At 43.8% G+C, this 19,943-nt stretch overlaps 1 protein-coding gene across 1 annotated transcript in view; it reads right to left on the bottom strand.

Annotated features, from left to right (window-relative positions):
- GATSL2 (GATS protein-like 2) overlaps positions 1–19,017 on the bottom strand; it is a 58,586-nt gene extending 39,569 nt beyond the window's left edge. Inside the window, exons 1-2 of the mRNA XM_009885179.1 lie at positions 18,961–19,017; positions 18,529–18,697 (exon numbers count right to left, since the gene is read on the bottom strand). Coding sequence (XP_009883481.1) covers positions 18,529–18,697; positions 18,961–19,017 — 226 coding nt within the window. The remainder of the gene's footprint in view (positions 1–18,528; positions 18,698–18,960) is intronic.
- Between the last annotated feature and the right edge of the window lie 926 nt (positions 19,018–19,943).

The following is a 19,943-nucleotide window of genomic DNA, read 5'->3' as shown; positions in this document are numbered from 1 at the left end:
TGAACAAAGCCCTTGTGTCTGTGTTGGACTCGCATGACCTCTTCTTTACAGTAAACAAATTTGGACTTCTTCTGAACCAGACACAGTCGGAGATGACTATCCACTACCAGGACTCCCAACTGATCCTGAATATGAAAGAGAGCAAGAAAACCCTAAATGCTGGGTTGCTGCAGCACCATCTCTCTCGTGTGTGGCACAGATGGCCCTTCAAACAGGTAAAAACAATTTCTTGACCTGCTGGACTCAAGTTTATCATCAATCATCTACTCATTTATCATTTATTAACCTTTTATAACTTCCCTGTACATGTTCCCTTAATGAAAAGGGTGATCCTTCTTCTCAGTATAGCTGGACATTATCTGCAAAGTTTCTCCATAGGGACAATTTACTCCAGATCCCACGATGGCCTGGAATTTGGGGGCTATTACCTATGCCTAGAAAGCAATACATCCATCAATGGTCAGGGATGATGCCCCACAGCACCGGTCAGTCCCCAGTGGGACAGTTCATCCTGCAACGATGCTGCAAATCAAGTAAAGCACTAATGCATGGGCCCAAGTCCCACAGATCTCAGTGAAGGTTAAATACCCATTTAGGACCTGGAGCTGGAAACAATGGTTCTTTGCAGACAACTTCTCACAAACCATCATCCCAGAGCCAGCTTTACACCAGCCACTCCGGATTTATCTCACACATAAAACTGTTGTTTGAAGTGGTACAATATTGAGTGCTCTGAAGGTAGGAGGCTGCCAAACTGAGGTTGTCCCAGACAGGGACACAATCCTATTTACCATGAAACCAATCTCTCTTCTCCTGCCATTTGCTTTATTTAGTCTCCAGCTTCCAGCAGCAGGAAGGATGCAGCTGCCTGCAGCCCCCAGCTGCATTCACCACCCGAGCCAGATGACACCCCAGTGCAGGAGCTGTGAGTACTCAGGTAATAGATCGCAAAGCAGTAGCCTGTGATGATACAACCGAATGCCTGCATCATGAAGCAGACACAGGAGGAGGTAAATTATCACAGGCAAGCTGAGTTTTGGCATCAGCCCTTCTAATAACCCCAGGCACTTTTAATAATAGTTAAAACAAAATGCTCAGAAAAAAACCCAGCACAACTACAAGCTTGGGCACTGAAAACTGCAACTGAACCAGAGCTTCATCGTGTTCTGCACATGCTCCTGTTTTAGAGCCAGGCCATTCAGACCTGCTGCCATATGCACTGCAATTGTAGCTGGCCTTTTCCACCACTACCCAGAGATGGTACAGAATGAAAGACACCCTTTGCTGGTGAGCGAGACAGGTACCTGCTTGTCACGGGTGTCCTCACGGGCAGCAGGAGGACAGAGTGCTCTGGGTGGCCTATTCCTGCTCATCCACAAAGCCAACACCCACCAGCCTGTTCCTCTTCCTTCTCTTCCTCCTCCCACCTCCCTACCCTGGTCACCTTCACCAACAGCACTCAATCCTCATCATCCCCTCCCATTCTCCTTGTTCATACATCCAGCTTGACTATTTTTTGTCTCCTCTTGTCCTGTGCCTGCACTGGTCCCGTGCCCTATCTTGCCCCCAACACTAGGTCAATCCCCCCGCCCCACCAGCCTGTCCTCATCGCCATCACTGCTGCTCTCACTCATAGATTTCTCCCCTCCAATCTCAGACTCGCTATTTATACCTTTATTCTGTTTCTTCCTCTGCGTTATGTTGGTAAGTAACAGCACGGCCAGAAAACTCCCTTGCTCCACATGCCCCCGAGGGTCCCTGGTCCCCACCGCAGCACCGAGGCAGTTGTTACAAAGCTGCTTTTTCTCATGCCTTACCCACAACCTGGGGGTACAGCACGTTCTGCCAGCGTGGGCTGCGCTACAGACTGTGAAAAATCACAACACACTCGACATCACTTCTGACACTTTGGCTGAACATCTCCAGGGTGCAACAAACCGACACCTGGGCTGAATGGTTTTAATAAGGCAAAGGTACCTTCTCTTGCAAAGACATCTCCTCTGCCAAAGCATGGGAGGACTAGAGCTCTTCAAAGAAAAAGTTGTCAATATTTTGCAGTATTTCCTTCCAAGCTACTTCCGAGAATGGCTTAAATAAAATAATTTAAAAAAAAATTAAAAATTCAGGTCCCCTGGCATAGAGAACCTCACCCCAGGTTACCAAATCTAGCAGAGAATCAGGCAAAGGCCTCGGGGATTTTAATGGGAAACACCGGGCAAAGTTAACAGAAGGCTGTACTATCAGCCCCACCTATAATAAGTTTTAAACTTTTGCTGACACAGTTCATTATCTTACAAAACAAATTGCTCCAAGTGAACTGTGACATTAGTGTATGTGATTCTCCAGTTGCTCAGGCTATTAATGTTTAAGATGTAATTAGAAGTAAGGGTAGAAAATAGCCTTTGCAGAATATTTTTCAGACCATTAGTTGAAAGAATTTTCCACACAATTTCTCTCTGGCATTTCTGAGTACAAGGGCCTTCTCTTTATCAAGTGTTCCCCACCCTGCTAAGCACTATGCGTTTTCGGTAGTCACGCCAGCCAGCCACCCAACGTGCATCAGCAACTCCAGCTCTTATTCCACTGCTTCACCAAACCGGAAAAGATCAGGTCAAATCAGACTTATATTGACAAGGAGCTGCCTTGTTTCACTTGCCTCAATGGAAAAAGGCCAAATCAATCTTACTCTCTAATCCGCGAGTCCCTCTTGGTAGCCAAATTGTTAAAGAATTAAAGAAAGAAGCTGGGCAAAACCCAACAGATTATTGCACATCTACACAATGTAGAAATTATATGTACCGTCACTATCAGCAACTGAGACTCTATCCACTTACTAACGTATAGTTCATTAAGGCAGCCCTTTCCTATATGGGAAGTTGTTCACATTAAGCCTCTTCGCCTTCTGCTCACATTGGAAATAAGTCCCTTCTGCCCTTTATTTAAAACCTTTCTTGCCACCTTGAACATTCTAGCTGCAACAGCTGCTTGGAAAAAAGTACTTGCCAAACTCACATGAGCCTTTCAGTTTTTTGCTTCCTGGACCACATTACTATTATTATTTATGCCGCAGCAGAGGCTAGGAGACCTGGTCATGGACCGCAGCCCAGCTGCCTCCAGCTCACAGGAGGGGAAAAAAAAAAAAAAAAAAAAGAAAAAAAAAAAGAAAAATTCAAAAGCATGGAGAGCAGCAGATGAAAAGCAGTATCTAATTCTTTTCCTTTTCCCAATTTTCCACTGAGTGCTTTTTAAGCATCATCTTTCCCCTTTCAAACAAGGAAGCAGGCTGCACCCTACGTCAGTAGCCCAACTAATCAAAACCAACAACAAAAGTGTCCCCACCTAGAACAACCCATCAAAAACATACCAAACTCAACCACAGGAATCTCTATAGAATAGGCTCTTTTTTTTCATACTAAATTTCCCTCCAGAAACTTTTCAACTTTTAAAGCAGCTGCAGAAGGACTGAGAACCAGTGACAAACGCAATCTGAAATATTGCAGTGCCCACTAGAGCTGCCCTGCAGCGAGCGCTCCAGCACACACCTTGTCTGCTGTATTAAAGAGCCCTGCTCAAAATCCAGTGTTTTGCACTGCCATCAGACCATCAACTCCCCATGTCACAAACCCCAAGTCAGATACATCTGCATAATGAGGCTTTTATGCAAGTAAACCTCTGGTGATGCTCTCCTCCTTCCCACCGTAAAGTGCCAGGCTCCCTCCAACTACAGGGCGGTACATGCAGAGGTCCTGATCTTTTGGATACTTAAGCCACGTTCAGCACACAATGGCTCTCTGAGCCCCAGCTTAATATGCTTCAAATTAAGCAGGTGCATCTGCCTTAAAGGTGCAGCCATTGCTCCACAAAGAGCATTGCTATTAAACCTCCTGTTCTTGAGAGTGTTTTTCTTTGGGGTTGGTAAAGTGTACTCTGCAGTTCCTTTGAACTTCATGTTTATGAGACACAGGTTGTACTTTTGAAAGCAAACTGGTTTCAGTTTGTGGTTTCCTTTCATCCAACTGGGAGGCAATCTGAGAAGCTGGCATGGATTGTCCTTGATTCTTGGACACATAAATACATTTCCTTGTAAAGGTACATACAAGCCACTAAAGCCAGGCACATTGTGGCATGTTGGAGTATTCATCTAGGTCAAGAATTTGTTTATACAAATTCTAAAAATGAATTTGTCTGGGGGGAAAATGATCTCTTCTCCGTTTAGAGCATGAAGAGACATGGTAAACATCCATCAGAGCAGGCACTCCTGTCTGCTGCAAACAGCAGAGAGCTTGTTCAAGAGGCTGTTTTATTTTTTCACTGGTTGAAATGCCAAAACAGACATCCACCAGAGGCTCATCCACACGATGACCCACATAAATCTTCATCCCACATCTCCAAAGGCTCAATTCTAACTTTTTTTTTTCCCCTTAAAAAAACCCAACCTAATTCACCAAACCTAAAACCCAGTGTCACTGAGGATTTCAGCTGTACGACAGCAGTACTCAGAGATCAGGACGCTACCTGCCATCTAGCTCCTGAGGATGACCTCCTCTGTTCGACTGCCCTCAGTTACGGATGGTCATGTCTGCGTGTGAGCTGCCTATTTAACTCACCAACTAAAGAAAACCTTGGTTTGGTCCTGGACCGCTGAGTCCTGGCAGACACTCTTACTAGATACATCAGAGCTTGAAAATCCAATATACTTTTCGGTTTTAAGCTAGAGTTTAAGGACAAGTTTCTGAAAAACAACAGCTAAGAATGCTTTCACTTAATCCCCTTCTACATCCCTGTATAAATATATACATATACAAATATAGGTATAGATACATACATATACACAGGCGTTATACATATATATATATATAAATTGGCAACTCTTAATTACACAAGTTCAGCTCAAAGTGTTTCAGTAAATAAACATCTTACCCAAGCCCAGGGAAGCAGAAAAGATATTTATTTAACGCTTGCAACCTGCTCAGCAATGTGCAAGATACAAAGATAAAGAAATCAGGTTGTTGGGGACCCTCCAAGGGCACAGCAGCCACAAACCCAGTGCTGCTGACACCTCTGGCCCTTGATGACTCGCTTCTCGGGTCTTATGAAACTCTTTGATTTCATATACTCCAAAACCAACTCAAACAATAAATGCAGACTGTCTATGGAGATACGGCTCGTTCCAACTTCACAAATGCAATAAATGTGGAAGTAGGGAAGTTGGAACTGAAGAGGGAACTGTAAGTCTTGTAAAATAAACATGCGAATGTTTTGGTAGAACGTGGCAATGCAAATCCCAGCAAGAACAAACCCAAAAGAAAATGGACAAAACTTATGCAAAGCAAAACTGGGGACATGTTTACCACTTTTTGCCAAGATGGTACGCAGAAAGCTTGGAGAGGTATCGCGGAAGAAAATAAACTTGAGGTTTTATGCTACTCTGAAGGAAGTTAACCACTGTAAATCATATTTTACACCTGAAGTAGGTTCCTAGAGCCAGGATTCAGGATTAAAAAATTATGTGATTCATACGGATATGTATATTCAGAGAAGGAGGGGGTGGGGAGAAAGAGAAAGGGAGGTATGAACCCAAATATATTGTGATTCTTTCCATTTGTCTTCTGGGGATGAAGTGTTCGTATTTTAGAATTTTATTCTTCCCTATCATGAGAAAATCAACTGGACTTTTTCTGTTTTTAAAAAAATTTACTATCTAAAAGAACTATATTACATAATTCTTAGAGATGGGATTTTAAGGAAAGATATATTGTGAAACAGCTTATCAAAAGGAAGAATTTGTCTGAGAAACTTTGTCACTACTTCCCTAGTAGAATGGAATGAAAGTGAAGATCCTTTGATGGACTGTTAAGAAAATTAGCAACAAACAGTCAGTTCTCAATGGAGGGCTTTTGCAGGATAAAGCAGCAGGGGCCTCTGACAGGACCTATGTTATTTTACATTTTTATTAAGGTTCTGTTCATCCCCTTTCCTAAGAGTCTTGGAGACACTGTGGATAGTTCTTAGAGAAACATCAAGTCAATGTTCAAAGATCTTCAAGAACTGTTGGGAGGAGAATTGTGAATAAGACAACAGACCACATTATGCTACAGGACAAACCAACAAGACCTGAAACCTGATGAAATTATCCAGGAGCAGGTTTAAAAGATCTGGAGTACAAATTCATACAGAGCACACACTGCCGCGCTTGCTGACACAAGATGTCATGGAGACAAAGAATGAGGCGGCTTCAAAAGGGGTTTAGACAACTTTACAGTGGATTGGTATACTGATAGCTATTAAATACGGTAATATGGATTCAACCTGTAATTTAGGAATCCCTCGGTTGTTGATTGCTGGGGAACTGTAGTGAGGAAGGAAGAATAGAAACTTTCTTGCTCATCTTCTACCCTCGCAGATCTTACACAAAGGACAACCCGTGGGCACTGCTCATGCAGCCACAAGCCAATCGGACCTGACATCTCCATTTTTTTCAAACCGATCAGTGTCTCAACAGAACTGGGTAAGTCCAGATAAACGCAGACAATAAGTTTTCACTGTTAATATACACTGAAGTTGATGCAGTAATCTCTCTTTTGTTGTATTACTGTGTCTCAGCAGGGTATCAGTCACCTAAAAGCAAATGGTTATACAGAATCCATACCAGAAACCTTCAACAGAGCCCTCTGGTCAGTGGTACAGGATGTAAAGACTGCTCAATTGAAAGGCACTGGTAAAATCTGATTGCAGAATAGCAAACACCTAATGAAGGTTGCAAGACTTAAGTAGACATCTGAAATACCAGAACTCCAATTTTGCATTGTGGTTATAGAAACAGGACCTCAAAGAATGAGCTTAAAGCTTTGCAATGATGAGGACTTGCTATGGGAATTGTCAGAATTGTGAGCTCTGGAAAGGAACTCAAATACGGAGTAAACAGTGAAAAACAGTAAAAAAATTCTTTTAGATTCAAGCCTTCAAGGGAAGTCTAAGAATTAAAGGAAGGGAAGGACTCCCGAACAACCTCTCTCTGCTGTCACAGGAGGGAATTCAGAAATCATCAATTTGCACAGCCCAATGCATAAAGCTTCCATAAGCACAAATCATGAGTCAGGATCTAATTAACATAACCTGATGCTAACACCCTTTTCAAATTGAATAAATGATTTGGAAGAATGGTTGACTTGTATGTTTATTTCTATCACTGCCTGATTGTGTACTAAGTGCATGAGCCATAAAAGCAACATATGGGCAACTCCGCAGTGTAGTATAAGCCCCCAAAAGCCACAATCCTCAAGTACAGGTAAATCTCATGTGCTTTCTTGTTGCCTGCCTGTCTCTAAAAAAACTCTGCAGCCTCAGCTGTGCAAGGCCTGTTAGTCTTGCTGGGCTGATAAAACATATTTCTGGAAGGTGGTTACAGCTGAAAGACAGATTTACTGATGACACAGTCCAAAAAGATGAGAAGCGTTTTAACCACAGGGGCAGGCGAGCGGGCATGCCTTTAGCATTATGCACCGAGTATCACAAGATAGACACGTCTCTGCCAAGGGAAGCTGGAAATGCAACTCACTCGACTCTCTCATCTGTAAGCTGCATACAAAATATTAGTGCCATGGTCAAATACAACATTCTACCATTTTAGGCACATTGCCTAATTAGAGGCCATTGTTATCGGAGAACACTGTTTTTGCAGCTGTCAGGAAATTAAATAACCCAAGGGTAACTTGGAATTAAATGAAGCTGTACAAACACACAGCCCAGGCTCTGAAATCCTGACTCTGACAAGTAGCTCCTCTGCTTTCCAAGGGAAAGAACTAACGTCTAACTAGGGCATGCAACTATCCTTTTCTATCAAGCCACAGGATAACACACCACCGATCTTTCTTGAGCAGCTCATGTGGTAGTCCTTTAGAGACCGAGAACTTGCAAACCCGTATGTATGCACAGGCACTGCCTTCACTCCACTTAAATAATCAGCACCTCCTGAGGAAAGACCTTCAGTACAAGTGTCCACTAAGAGAGCAATCAAAGACTGATAAAAGGAAATGCTTATACAGAAACCCTTGCTTTCGTCTCATTTTCAACCAATTACTTCTTCTCTTGCAGTCCTTGTAACGTCAAACTTTTGACAGCAATCTAAAAGCTAAGCTGGTTATACTCTTACAGTGACTTTAAAAATTAAACAAAAAGGAGGAGGGCCTTTCCAATGAGATTGGTACAGTCATGAAACGTACAGAAATGTCCATTTAGAAAATATGTTTATGGTGGCCTCCTTCCTTAGCTTCCTACTTGTGATTTCTGCTGTGAGAAACAAAAACCCCAGACTAATAGCGATAGCCTGAGTCTAAGAGCAAGGAAGTTCTTGCCGGGCCAGACACCGATTTAGCAATAAATGGCATTGCACAAGAAAGTCAAGTCGCAATGTAGTTGTTAGAATGCGATAGCGCACTTCCACCTGGCTATGAGCACAGAGGGGTAAGTGACTCACTACAGACTATCAGGACGATCCCTAGAAAACCACGGCTCTATAGTAGTGTCTTAGAACAGATATTCAAGTCTTTCGAATACAGTGTGGTAAATAAAGTCCAACTGAAGTGCAGACAAGCGGATGGCAATTGGGGCTTGTAGTTAAGGCAAAACCTGATCTGTCCCACAAAGTGCGTAGGTGACTTGAAACAAGTCATTCGGTCTTCTTTTTATCAGTTTCCTCATACATGGGAGAAAAAAATTAATTCTTAGCTCACAGGGGTATCATAAGACAGGAAGTATGAATACACTCCAAAAACAAAGAATCATTATTATGTTTGGCTAAAAATGTGGAACATGGTAAGGTAGACTCCAAAAATAATCATTATGTCCACTCTCACTGGAGAGCTGCGCTAGGAAGACAAATCCAGGTTAGGCTCCAGTCTGCTCTCAGGAAATCAGGCTGCTCTCTTCCTTCCTTTTCACAGGATAACACACCACTAATAATGAGCACAACTGGAAAATCAAAACCAGATCCAAGCTACAAAAGCTGGCATTCGCTCATGAGAAGGAAGAGGAGAGCAGAAATTGGCTTTTATTTTTTTTCCCTCGTGATAAACAATGGAGATTAAAAGTTTGGCTCAAGATGTGTTCAGAGCGTGGATATGGGTGTATCTGTCCCTCTGCGCAGGATTGCCTCCTGAGGGCACTGACACTGATGCCTTCTCTGTGTCATGATCAAGAGCTGGGTCCTTCCCAACCTGTCGACCACGGCTTTTTGCTCCCAGCCAGGAATGCGTTGCTCACGGCCAGCCTCTCCTCACCCACTCGCTGCTTCACGAACGAATGGGCTCCGCAGTCTGAAAGAACTGAGGATTTTGTCTCTGGTAATCAGGGGACAGGAACTGCAGAAATCAGCAGATTTCCCACTTCCTGACAAAACTTTCCCTGTGTTTCAAAAACTCTTGGCAAAGGCTTTGCTCGCAGAATCTGCCAGCCGGAGGGTGGGAAGGACCTAGCCCAGACAGTTGAAGGCAACGCTGATGGCTCAGGTTACTGCCAGCAAGGGGACACAGACCACGTTTCACTGAAAAACGAAAACCACAGAAATAAAAGAAGATCAAAAAAAGAAGTCGATGCAGTTGGACTCACACTTCCAATTCCTTCTGTATTTTCAAACAAAATAGCACAAGGAATCCTTTTTTTTTCCCCCTTCTTTTTTTGAAAATCACATTTCAGACAATATTTCACTAGACTGACAGAGCAGAGCAAATAATTACCTTTCAAACAAGACTTGAAGATGGAGCCACTAAATTCCTAACCGTTGTATGACTGTAACCTTGAGGTTGTGAGACTTAATCCTGTGCAAGATTAAATACTAAGATAGGAGATTTTAAAAAGATTATGCAACTTTTTTCATAAAAGGGTATTTTTTTCCAGCATAATCTCCAATCTGTTCTGCTGTAGAGACGATTTATTCAGTAGGTCTGCAAGTGTACCCATTGTAAAAGTGGATCCTGTGGGACAGAAGCTACCTCAATTATTATTTATCATGGCCCTTGCCTGTTACATTATCAAAGCATTTCCACATGTTTACTAATTAATCTTTATAAGGCCTGTTATTAGGTGATTTAATAGGATTATCCCTATTTTTCAGATGAGGAAACTGAGACACAATGAGAGACTTGTCCAAGGTCAAACAGAAAAGCCGGCAGCAGACCCGGGAACTTCATCACGCTGCTCTGACTCCCCGTCCCTTCACCTTGCAACTGCAGCAGCAAACCTACTCACTCGACAAAGGCTCGTTTGCCCAACAGGCAGCCCCTCCACAAACCCAAAAGAGACTTTCTGTGATTGTCAGGCCAAAAGCCTGAAGATGATCGTTGGCCAACGTGTCACCATGAGCTTAATACTGCTCACAAAGGAAAGAACATCCCCTCTTTGTTTTAATTGCACAAGAATTAGCTCAAAGCATCAAGTCTCTCCCCATTCCTCTCAAAAGAGAACTGCTAGTTTGGAGTCAAACCCATGCGTCATTCTGCATTCCAGAGTTAGACACAAGGAATTAAACTGACTCTAACAAAACCCAAACAACTAGACACATTGCACTGGGATTACGAGAGCTACCCTTGATCCATCGTTAGCTCCGGAGACTTTGTACCAAGGCTGGCAGAAAGCTGCAAAAGACTGATCACTGCACCAGAAGAAAATAAAAGCTGATGAAGTTTTAGGGCACAAAACCTTGCCACCTCTGCCCGAGAGCCTCTGTCTAGGTACAGACAGGATGCAAGGTTGTTTGGCTTTCTCTCCTCACTTGACCAGGAGGATCCTCCAAGCTTGCCAGGGACAGAAATTTTCTCACCTTGATGAATGACTGCTGGTCCTTGGGAAACTTGAGGCATGGAGGCCTCCATCTCCCGCACCGAAGAGAAAATCTGGCAAAACTGCTCTGAGACCAACCCTAGGGAGTGCCGCGTGCTGGCATTTTGCAAGGGATTACCACGAAATAAATGTTTTCTGTTTGCAGGTGATGACAGCCTGGTTTTTTTTTTTGAAGGTTATTGTATTCTCACTATTTCTAGACTAAGGTCACAGCATTTATGAGATGCCAAGGTGGAGGAAATCCACTTCCTTGTCAGGTCACGAACTTGAGAAAAGTATGGTTTTAAATTTAAAGTAGGTCCACAACTAAGCAAAGTTTGGGAACTGAGGGTTGAATGCTTTCAGCCTTGGGAAAAGGGGTTAATTTCTCTGCTGTATCACTGATCCTTCTGCTCTCCCTGTGCTTCAGTTCTCAACCTGTGACGGGGGTAACAGCACTTCCTCGTCTCTCAAAGGGTGCTCCATATAAAATTCACTTAAAAAGCAGAGAAAGATCATAAATTACAAGTCCTACCAGCACTTACAATATACAAATGCTTCAAAAAGTCTTACAGAGTATATTCAGCCTTGTCCCTTCCACCACGGGGTGTACCGCTTGCCACCCTGCCGGACTGTGGATAGCTCGAGATCATGGGCAAACAATGAAAGCCACCAAATCCCCCTGAGTCCTGCCTAACCCCCCCCTTCCAAACAAACCCAAATCCACCAATCCTGCAGATGGTCAAATGCTGTCTAGTGAAACAAATGAGCAGGGCTGCTGATACTTCTCCATTGAGCCGCATCTTACTTTTAGAGACCGACCTAAAATTTCAGTGAATCATTCCATCATTTCAGCAAGAAAAGCTTTTTTAGGTCCTGCCTTTATGAAAGCGGGTTGATAAGAGTGAGCCATGGTATCTATCTGCTCATCTATCTCAGACTTTGGAAAGTGCTAGGAAGCAGCCAAGACGTAATAAATTTAAAGAAGGAAATCATGGCCAGTCAAGTGGTTCAGGAAGAGATGTCTGGGCTTTCTCATTACAAGCTCCGAAACAAAAATAGATATCGATACACACCCATCTGCTGAAGGAAACAATGAAAAATTTGTTTTATGCAGTATTTCTTCACATAGGAGTAAGCAGAGAAACTGGACCAAAAGACTTTATGTGACAGGTTACAAACATAAGGAACAATACGTGCTATCAGGATTTGCAAACCCACTCACATATGAGCTCTAAGGAGAGGCTAAAGTGCTGCTTTCCCCAGGTGACACAAACCAGACCTTGGAATATTACATATTTCTCATCCTTCCCTCCCCTCCCCCAAAAGCTCTAACTACCTAACCCTACTGCCCCTTGGGAGAGGGCAGAAATCCCATGTAATCACAGCCCCCCAACATGTTTACTGATCTATACCAGCATATATGCATTGCAGGAAAAACCTTCCCAACCAAGCACATATTCCTAATTATCCAGTAGTCAAATCCCCATGTTTTTAATTTGAATTTAGGTCATTAATACCACATTACTTAAAAAAAAAAAAAACCTGAAAACCACAGACAGTGTAGTCTGCCCAATACGGAGATCCAAAAGAGAGCGATTGTGCACGTGTTTAATAGAGAAAAACATCTTCTGCCTAGCAACCAGCAGGCTCTCCTGGCGGTCCAGGGGAAGGAATTCAGCGCTATAAATGTCAGCAAGCAAATTAAGCTACCGTGCCTGAGATACAAAGGCCTAGTCACTGGGCAATAAAAAATTAAAGGAGAAATAGTTATAGAAGAAATATTCAAAAAAACAGATGCATCTATTAGCTTGCTTCCCCCTGTATCTTTAAATAAAGTTACAGATTGCTCCCAGCTAGATGGGTTCTGTGCTTGCACTTATTTATAAGCTGATTTCTTGCCCATTTTATATACAGGATGAGAGAGAGGACACTGAAAGCAATTTACCATTTTGATGTTATTGTAAAAGGGACTCAATGTGGTACTAAAGCAGATGATGGTCCTGAATCCAAGGTCAGATAGGGAACAGGTTGTCTGAGGATGATGGTTATCAAAAAAGCACTGCCAGCAGAAGGGCTTTTCTTCTTTTTATCCTTTCTTTTTATTAGAATGAGGTCAACATTTTATGAATTCTGACAAAATCTCTCTGCGACTCTAACTAGTTGAGATTTTTCAAATAGTTCCATTATTCTTAATGTACTGGGCAATTTATTGTGAGGTATGAACTGAGATTAGGAGCCTCCTCATTCTGGAAACTCTGTAAACGCATGGATTTCTGCCTTAGAGAAGATGCTAGCCATATCAGGCAGCCAAAGAAGGCTAAAGGAAGGACTGCTGCCTCCATCTTGCAGCTGAACCTCAGTGTGGGAAGACTGGGAGTCTTGTTATATAGTCACACAGGGCATCTGCACCAAAGGAGGAGTTGTTTCCCACCACTGCTTCAGTACTGAATTCAAATTGCCTTTCCTCTCTGGTTCAAATCCAGAAGAGATCAGTCAGGACCTAAGGTCTGCTGACTGCAGTGACCTACATGCAATGGGCTTGTCAGTTCTAGGAGAACGAAGACCAGACTACATGAAGGTGATGTGTTCCCCCTACCCACCCCCAGTTCCCCTGAAACTGGAATATGCATGTTTATCGACTTGGAAATCACAAGGATTCACTCCCCCCCTTGACTCGAGCATTTGATTTCTTTTCTCTTTCTCTGATATCTTTTAAGTTCACTGCCAACAGAGAAAGGCTGCATGCAGGAGACACCAACTAAGTGCCAAGGCTGTGAAGGCAGTGATACCTTGAAAATGCTAGCAACATGTTGCTTTACAATCTTCCGTTTTCAGGACAGCTTCACCTGGTTGACAGACCCTATTTATGCAGATGTTCATGCAGCAACTCAACAGCTGCCAAGATCACAGAGGAGGCTGGGTCAGGGCAGCAACAGGCCAGGTGTTGTTCCCCCAAGGGGGAATGACACCTTCCAACTCCACTCACTGCCCTGTAAGAGGTCTCCAAAAGGGAGACTCCTCTTTCCATCATAAACAGGGCAGAAACTCAAAAAGCAGAACTTGTTGCCTTGTAGATGCAAACTGACCATCTCACCATAGGAATGATAGTACAGAGGAACTCCTTTTCTCTTAGCACACAGCCAAGTCCCAGTGGTGGTGATTCTGGGAACGTTCTTATCAAACAGTTCAGCTTTGTTTCAAGTAAATGCAAGAGATACTGAAACAAAGAAATACCTGAAGGCAAACTGTAGCCATCTCTCACCTCCATGCAATTGGACCAACTTATATCGATGACACTGGATGGGCTCTTCCTTCAATGGGCTTGCAGAGAATGAAGGTGGTTGAGGGAGAGTGTTTGTTCTTCATTTCACACTGTGTTGTGCAGTTAGAGAAGTGCTGTACAATGGGAGGCTAGACGGATGGCATTTCACTGAAAGCTACCCAAGCAGAGCTATCGCTAAACCTAGTAGTGGACTTCCAAGAGAAAAAAAGGATGAATAGACAAAGCAGCTGGATAAACCAGGAACAGAAAAGTTACAATCAAAACAAACCAAACACCCCAAATTCTCCTTTACCTCCAATAAAAGACTCTGGATATATGGTACAGAACCTGCGATGAGACAGCAGTTGGAAGTGCTACTAGAGGAATGTTGCTACCCCATCGTCCCCCCAAAACTCATTATTTTATTCTGATGGCATCTCCAGGACGGGACTGAAATGTCAGCAGCTGCTTCCTGGTGCACACAGAGCATGGCTATCTCCAGGTGTGCTGGCATGTGCCTTCCTTTCAGTGTGTGAAAGGCTAAAACCTTTGATGAATGGAGACTACTGGGACCAGTGAGACCACAGGCTAAAAGCTCTGCTGGTGCAAGCTGGTGCATCTGCCCAGGGATGGAGGGAGACTGTCCTTGGTGCCCTTTAAAAAAGGGACAAACTACGCAGAGAGCACAGGGGCTATGGTATATCTGCACCACACACAGGCAGCTCCTGCTTTCAGCCAAACCTTGGGGAAAAAAAGCAAACTGAACTCAAACAAATATTGCTGTATTTCAGGGAGCAGCAACCACTCAACTTTTCTGCCACGTGCTGGCTGCACAGCAGGTGATAAATGCAAGGATTTTACATGGCTGTCCAAGCACCCCAGTAGCTGAGACACTTGTCTTCACGCAGGAGGGCCCATGGCCAAACTCCTTCTGCTAATTCATCTCAGTATCAGCCAAGAAAAGAGCTTTTCGTGCACCGTCCCTCTGTGTTATTTGCTGAATAAAATTCTTCCTCATTAATAGGCCAAAGCCCAAGAAACGGCCACTGGAACAAACAAGGTTCTGTGCAGATATAATCCCCACCTCACCACCAGGGAATTAAAGCAAAGAATTAGGCTGTAGCCATTCCCTTCCAGCACAATGAATGCTTAAGCAGGTTACGGCTTTGCACTGCAGACGTTTTCTGGGGAGAGGAAATAATGACTTCTTTACCAGCCCGACTCACTTGCTACTCTCAGGGAAACGAGCCTGAGGATTATTTTCTGACAAAACAGTTAAGAATGATTACTGCATGTCAGTATGTTTGAAGTGTTAACCTCGAGGATTGCTGAAAGTGCCAGCATTTCTCCAGCTTATTCTTCTCCCTTCAGCGCTGTTTGTGATACAAAGGGGAAGGGGCCTGGCTAACCTGAGAGATGCCAGCTAACAGGACAGTCTTTTCACTGCCGCTGCAGCAAAAATTCATATAGGTGCCTGAGAAAGAAAGGTCCTAATTTTCCACACAGAAAAGCCTGCCCTTCAGAGACTTCCATCTAGTTTGTTTAGCATTGGAAGAACAAAATCTACCTGAAGAGGGGAGGAAAAAAAAAAAAGTCACTTCTTGCTACCTGAACAGCTTACTTAAGGTGAGAATTTACCTTGTTATTCTTGAGCTGAACCTGGCACTTGGCTAGTCAGGTCAAGAAGCAGCTGATCCACTTGAGGCAGACACGACTGGTGATGTTTTGCAAGAAGGTGGGATGCTGGAGTTCTTACAGATGTTAATCCTTTTCAAGGCCATGGGCTGATTACAAGCTATACAAAGGCCGAGTGAGATTCCTCCTCCCAAGACATTTATAGCCAAACCTTGAGGGGAAGCAGGGAGTTAAGCAGAGTCTTTGCGCTGTTGCAAAGGCATCCTAGATGATAGATTCTCAATTCCTCCAGCCTGTGAAAAACTTACAGCATATGGAAACGAGGAGCAGAGATGGAGCAACAGTGGAGACTGCGGTCAGGGCTAACCCCGAGAGGAAGCTTTGGATGTGGTGGCGACAATACAGAAAGAGGATGGGCTGGACACAAACCCAAAGGGCACGGTTAGGAGAGTGAGCAGGATGCAGAGCATGCAAGTCTTGCTAGCAGATCATCACTCACTAGCAAAGAAAAGCTGACAAAGGTGCCAGCTCTGTGACACTACTACCCATGCTGGGTGTTGCGCCTGGCTTCCATGCCTTGCCTTAGCAGACAACGGCCTTAGCGTGCTCCTTCCTTCCCCTGTGTGGCCTGGAGGATGATCTTTTCTCCTGCCAAGCTCTGCTTTAACACCCCAACTGCACGTGTTGGCCTGGAGGATGATCTTTTCTCCTGCTTTAACACCCCAACTGCACGTGGTGTATTTGAAAAAAAGGGATATTACATCCTGCCAAAACTATAGCCTAACGGAAGCTACACGGGTACCGTTAACTATCAGCAGTAAATTCATGTGCGTATGAGAGCCAAGGTAACAAAGTCAAAAGGTGCAAGTAGAGAAGACTGCTGCTTTGAAGTGCAGCAGCACTGTCTGGTTCACAGAGATAACTTGGTGCACCAGTGGGACACACAGCTCCTCGAGGACACTGCTCTGGCTAGACCTGGGATTTGCTCCAAGTACAACGCAGTGGCGCACACAGTGCAACACAACCTCCCACTACTGATGAGCAAAAACCCTACTTGAGCTTACCTTTCTTTCAAGCTGGAATAATTTTCAGAGAGATTAATAGCAGCGTGGCTGCTAGAGGCTGCACAGGGGTGGTTGCAATACAATCTTGCCACCAGTGATTGAATTGAGGAATCTGCCTTGTGCCAACTGGGCAGAGAAAGGAGTACCATGGATATTGCAGACACAGATGTGATGCTAGAGATGAGCATGCCCCTCGCATGGCAAATCTGCAGGGACAGCACGGTTCAGTGATGCAGACTCCCTCCTCAGAACAGGAATCTCTGGGTTTCTTGCTCAGCCACATGCTGCGGCCATTGGGAAAAAACCTCTTCTCTTCCTTTGGTGACTTCTGTCTTAAAATGAAGCTCTTAGAGGGAGGCTTTGCATCCTACTATTATGGTGAAACCAAATTTGAATCGATTTGCCCAAGCTACCACCGATCATAAAAAAGCAGTAATAAAATTTCTGTGAATGTACCCCCTGAAAAAAATGCAACAAGGGACATTCTGGCAGAAGAATTGTACGTCACCTCCTCTTTTGGGAGCAAAAGCAGAACACGTGACATACACTTTCAATCAAACCCCACAACTCCCAAATTACAAATGGCAATAGCTGTAAAGATCCATTCACCTATTCTCAACCTACTGATTATTTTATGAAAATGTTTAGCCACCATTGTAGTGCTCTAAAATGTAATAATTTATTCTATTATATGTTTATGAGTACTTCTGAAACTGAAAGGGGAATAATTCAGCAATGCTACTGATTATAAAACTTTGACTCTGTACTAAATAAAGACAGTATAGTTTCTAATTTTCTCCTTAGGGTTTGGATATTACAAAACCATTGAATATTACAGTGTCCTAAGTAGCTACCCGACAGTTAATTCCTATTCAGGAATGAAATCCTCTTTTTTCATGTTTTAATGAATTTTCTCCAAACTGGTAAAATGTGTAGACTTTTAATTCCAACCACAGAAAGCAGGGATTGAACAAAAATAATAATAGCTTCACAACACTTCCTCATTCCATCACCTCAATAACACTGCTACAAACAAAACCTCCCCACATGATAAATGTTATTACAAACTATTTCCATTCACAAAGCCAAACCATTCTCTCCATCAGCACTCGCCCAACGCCAAGCATCTGCAGCTCCCAAGCACATGCCAACCACCTTCTTTGACACACAGCCAACTCCACCTTTGACACGGGCAGAGAGAGACCTTCAGCCACCATGGGCAAAGATGGCACATTTATTACAGAGAGCGCTAGGTTTAAGAAAGGGGGACAAATCACAGCTTTCAGTGATGAGCCAAAGGAGCCAACTCGCAGCTCCACAGCATTGTGCTAGTTGTGGGGATGATATGAACTGCTCATCTCTTTTTAAAGAGAGAGGTTGGATGAACAAGCTGGAGACGCAAGATGTGGTGTGCTTGTGGAGTTTTGGGGACAAAGGCCAGCTTATTTTAATACAATGATATGCAGATGGTTTTACTTTTTCAAATACGCTTAAGCTGCTCTTTAAGACTTGTGCGTGCTTTTCTCCTGGAATTAAAATGTATTCATATCCCATGTGTGAAACACCTTGTACAGCACAGCAGCAGAGACAGCATGCTTAAGTGATCAAAGCACCTTTCATAGCTCTACTATGAACACTGACAAACAGACCTGTTTTACAAACGCTTTGTTTATAATCTCAGCGAGAGATGACATGTTTTCCTCTTCCACCCCCAGGTTGGATACTGAAGTGGCATACGCAGACACTTACCTAGGAAGCCCTCTTCATCCACAATGATGGTGTAGTCCTCTGGGGTTTCTGTGAGGCTGAAGAACTTGCACCTGGCAAAGGCAAACAGCAGGAGAACATGGTTAGCCACTGGATTGAGCAGAGCCTGGTCTTCCACCAAAAATGGAGGTCCTTTCCCATCCAAGCTGCGCTGCAGGAAAGAGAGACAGTCTGGTGTTTATGGACAGGCCTGAGGCATTAACAGACCTGAATTTTATTCCTGGCTCACTACTTACACTGCGCGACCCACATTCCCTGCTGCCTGCCTATGCCCAATGGAGCTGGTAAAACACTTATTATTTTTATGACTTAGTTCTTAGTTACTTTTCTTAATTACCATATCCCTTAAGGCTTCCCATCACAGGCCAGGACCTGCTGTCGTGCACTGACACAGAGCAAAAAGGCTTTGCTCACCAACTTATCGCTCCAACACCCTCCAAAAGCCTTCCCATGGTTCACACACACACCCATCTTCCCTGTATGCCCACTGAAGTTTCTTGCCTTGTCAAGGCCTGACATCTAATATCTCAACCAAGCCCCAGTATCTCTTCTTGCTGTTTCAGAAGCTTTTCTCCACCAGCAGACAGCATCCCAATCCCCTTTGCTGGTCTTTGCCCCTTCCCTCAGTAGATGCCTTCCTTCCCCAGTGAGCTCCAGGTGAAGAGACAAATAGCAGTGCCATCAAACACATGGACACAAGGTCGAGCTTCCCGCCCCCACAATCTCCTGTTGCCGCTGTTCTGCTCTGTGCTCATCTTTTGACACCGCAGGCCATGAGCAGCACAGCCTCTCCATCTCATTCAGCACTGAGCACAATGTCACCTCTAACACGAGATACAAAACAAATGTGACATGGGATTCTTCCACTGTAGACACAGAAACAAAAAAAGCCTCAGCCTTAAGGTTTAATACCACATATAGTTGAAAAGTTTTTTTTCCCTGACACACCAACATATGTACAGCAACATCTACTAAAAAAAAAAAAACAAACAACAAAACTCCACAAAAAAACACTTTCTCCAGCTTCTATCCAGTAGGTCCCCAGCAACAGCAAGAAGGTTTGCACAACATTTGGCAAGCTCATGTTCACCTTCAGCAGAGCATCACTTGTCAAGCATCAGCACAGTGCCGGCCAGCTCCCCGACCCACGCAGGGCTCCTGGCCCCTCCAGGAGAATACCAGAGCACCTGGACTGTGTTTGCTGCCCAAACCTCATGAGAATTTTTCTCTCTAGGAAGCTAAATTGGGTGCAACAGGAGGAGCCTCTGTCCATAAGGACCACAGAGCAGGATTTCACAGTTACACTGTAATACTATAAGATCTATCTGAGGCAACCTACAGAAAATATTTTAAATACTGGAAAAAGAAAGACTGTTTTTAAGGCTTCCAAATTTCAC

This window comes from Charadrius vociferus, unplaced genomic scaffold (genome assembly GCF_000708025.1).
Source record: "Charadrius vociferus isolate BGI_N301 unplaced genomic scaffold, ASM70802v2 scaffold54, whole genome shotgun sequence".
Lineage (NCBI taxonomy): Eukaryota > Metazoa > Chordata > Aves > Charadriiformes > Charadriidae > Charadrius > Charadrius vociferus.
The sequence above is the reverse complement of the archived record's forward strand: the minus strand, read 5'-3'. Positions and strand labels throughout refer to the sequence as shown.